At 57.8% G+C, this 2,358-nt stretch overlaps 1 protein-coding gene across 1 annotated transcript in view; it reads right to left on the bottom strand.

Moving 5' to 3' along the window:
* Positions 1–2,076, bottom strand: part of LRRC1 (leucine rich repeat containing 1) — a 119,392-nt gene extending 117,316 nt beyond the window's left edge. The window contains exons 1-4 of the mRNA XM_010848707.1: positions 2,050–2,076; positions 1,382–1,544; positions 1,018–1,142; positions 211–300 (exon numbers count right to left, since the gene is read on the bottom strand). Of these exons, the coding sequence (XP_010847009.1) occupies positions 211–300; positions 1,018–1,142; positions 1,382–1,544; positions 2,050–2,076 (405 nt within the window). The remainder of the gene's footprint in view (positions 1–210; positions 301–1,017; positions 1,143–1,381; positions 1,545–2,049) is intronic.
* Positions 2,077–2,358: the final 282 nt, after the last annotated feature.

Raw genomic sequence — 2,358 nt, forward strand, 5'->3', positions numbered from 1 at the left:
CCCATAGAATGAGAGCACTGAAGCCCCCAGGCCCGATCTCTTATTAACCTCATGCACCCTCCCCCTCATTCTTCAAATTCTGAAGGCCAGACCCAGTGACTCAAACTGAAAACTCAGCGGTGACCCTTGACCCCTGTCCCCCGAGACCCTCCAGGCCAGTCAGTCACCAAAGTCTGACTCTATCTGCCTCTGATATATGCCCCCCGTCACCTGTCCCGCTCCCCGGAAAGTCCGTGCACAAGCTGCCCCCAGGATGAGCTGTCTCCACACGAGTCTGATCAGCCCCCACCCCGTGCCCCCCTCCGCCCAGGTTTATTTCAGCTCCACCCATGACAAGCCTCCACTGACGAGATAAAGCCCAACCTCCCAAAGCTGGCTCCCTCCGCCGCCCACAATGGGGCTCCTGCGTCCTGACCCCTCTCCTGAAACCTGTGGCTGGGCTGTGCCCTCTGCACTCCGCCCCCAGGAAGCCTGTGCCACCAGTTCCGCAGCCTCCAAGGCACCATCGGCTCAGGCGTCGGATGCTGCTGCCACTCACTTCTGCTTGCCTGGTGCCTGATTCATCAACACGGTGGGTTTTCAACGCCCCGGAGCCTCGTGTTGATCTCCAGGCCCCCCCGGCCTGCTCCGACACGAGAGCGCAGGCAGAAAAGCAGGGCCTCTGAAGCGCCTGCACTTCCCACCAGGTTGTTTGCCCTGCAGGCGGCCTCAGCCAAGGGCTCAGCCTCCTGTTCCCATCTGTAAAATGGGGCTTTTAAAAGCCCTCCCACCTAAGGCTGACCTGAGGACCAAGCACATCCCAGGTACGTGCCTAGCTGTGCATATGAAACATGCGATCAGCAAAGGCGGTCAGCACAGGGCTGCTCTGGGCATTTTCAAAACTGCCGCTGAGGCTTCCTTCCCTCCTTCCAAGGTGAGGGCAGGCGGTCCAGTGTGTGGGCAGACCTCCCCCCTCAACCCTGGTCACCTCTCTCCTCATCCACACCTCTGCAAAGAGACAGGCCTGAGCAGGCCCACGCTGGGTCCTCTCCGGACCACCACGGTGCGCTGACTCAGCCCCAGCCTCCTGTCCGGGGGCAGCATGCCCGGCCTGCCGGCAGCCTGCACTCCCTCCAGAGACACCGGGCACAGGCTGAACTTGGCTGAGGCGGATGGAGCACCGCTGGTCCCCTGGAGCAACTCACACACTGGGGCATCAAAGGAAGCGTCCAAGGATTTATATATCTCAGCTACCCCAATAAAATAATTTTTTTTTCAACGCAACAGATGTTTTCTGAACATTTCCTGTGAATAAGACACTGAGTTCCCCAGCGCCTGAGACAGAGAACAAGTCCCTGACGGCAAACAAAGGGAAACAAACAGATGCAGGGCCAAGTCTAACCCTGAGGAACAGCAGGAGTGAGGTGGGCGGAGCAGTGCTGGGGTGGGGGAGGCTGTGGGCAGAGGCCCATGGAGATATGGGTGTGGCTGCAGAGCTGGGAGGGCTTCTCGGAGGAGGCAGCGTATGTCCTGGAGAAGAGGTTTCTAAGCCAAGTGCACAGCACCTACAGAGGCATGGAGGTCTGGAAGACGTGAGGCCACTAAGTCAGAGAAAGTTAGCCATGAAAGACCACAGTCAGAAACTACTAGAAAGTATCCAGCACATTTGAATTTAACAACTTAGAAAATAGGTCTACTTGGCAATTAAATCTTTATAATATCCTACTGACTTGTCTTTTTCCTCTCTCCCAAATCTCTCACACACAGTGTGAAAAAAACCTAGGGAAGACACTGACATGTCCAAGCTTTCTGTTTTTTTTTAAACAGAAATCATTCCCGCCAGAGACGTTTTCTGAGCAGACAGTCTCTGTGCTTCTGGCAGAAGGCATTGATTAGCGGCCTCCCCAGTGCCCCACCGGCTAAGACTCCAAGCTCCCAATGCAGGGTTCGACCCCTGGTCGGGGAACGAGATCCTACATGCCTCAACTAAGACCCGCAGCAGCAAATAAATAAATATTTAAAAAAAAAAAAAGAGGGTTAGACCAGAGAGAGGTCACCAGAGGATCACACCTGCCAGCGCCAACAGGCGGGCGCCATCTCTGCCCTCCACCTGGCGGAGCACAGCACCCACGCCCACCGCGCCCAGCGCTCGGCCCCGCCGCCCTTAGAGCCCAGGGCCCGCCCGTGACTGTGAGCACGCCCGTTCCTGGGCCAGCTCAGGGCCCGCCCGTGACTGTGAGCACGCCTGTTCCCGGGGCCCCACGCGCCCAGGAGCCGACCTGCTGGACCCACCCTGCCACCACCTTCCTCCCGGCCTCCTGACACACGAGGCCTAAGGGCCCCTGTCATTCAAGGCATGTTAGGCTGAGACGCTTGTTC

This window comes from Bison bison, unplaced genomic scaffold (genome assembly GCF_000754665.1).
Source record: "Bison bison bison isolate TAMUID 2011002044 unplaced genomic scaffold, Bison_UMD1.0 scf7180017864270, whole genome shotgun sequence".
Classification (NCBI taxonomy): domain Eukaryota; kingdom Metazoa; phylum Chordata; class Mammalia; order Artiodactyla; family Bovidae; genus Bison; species Bison bison.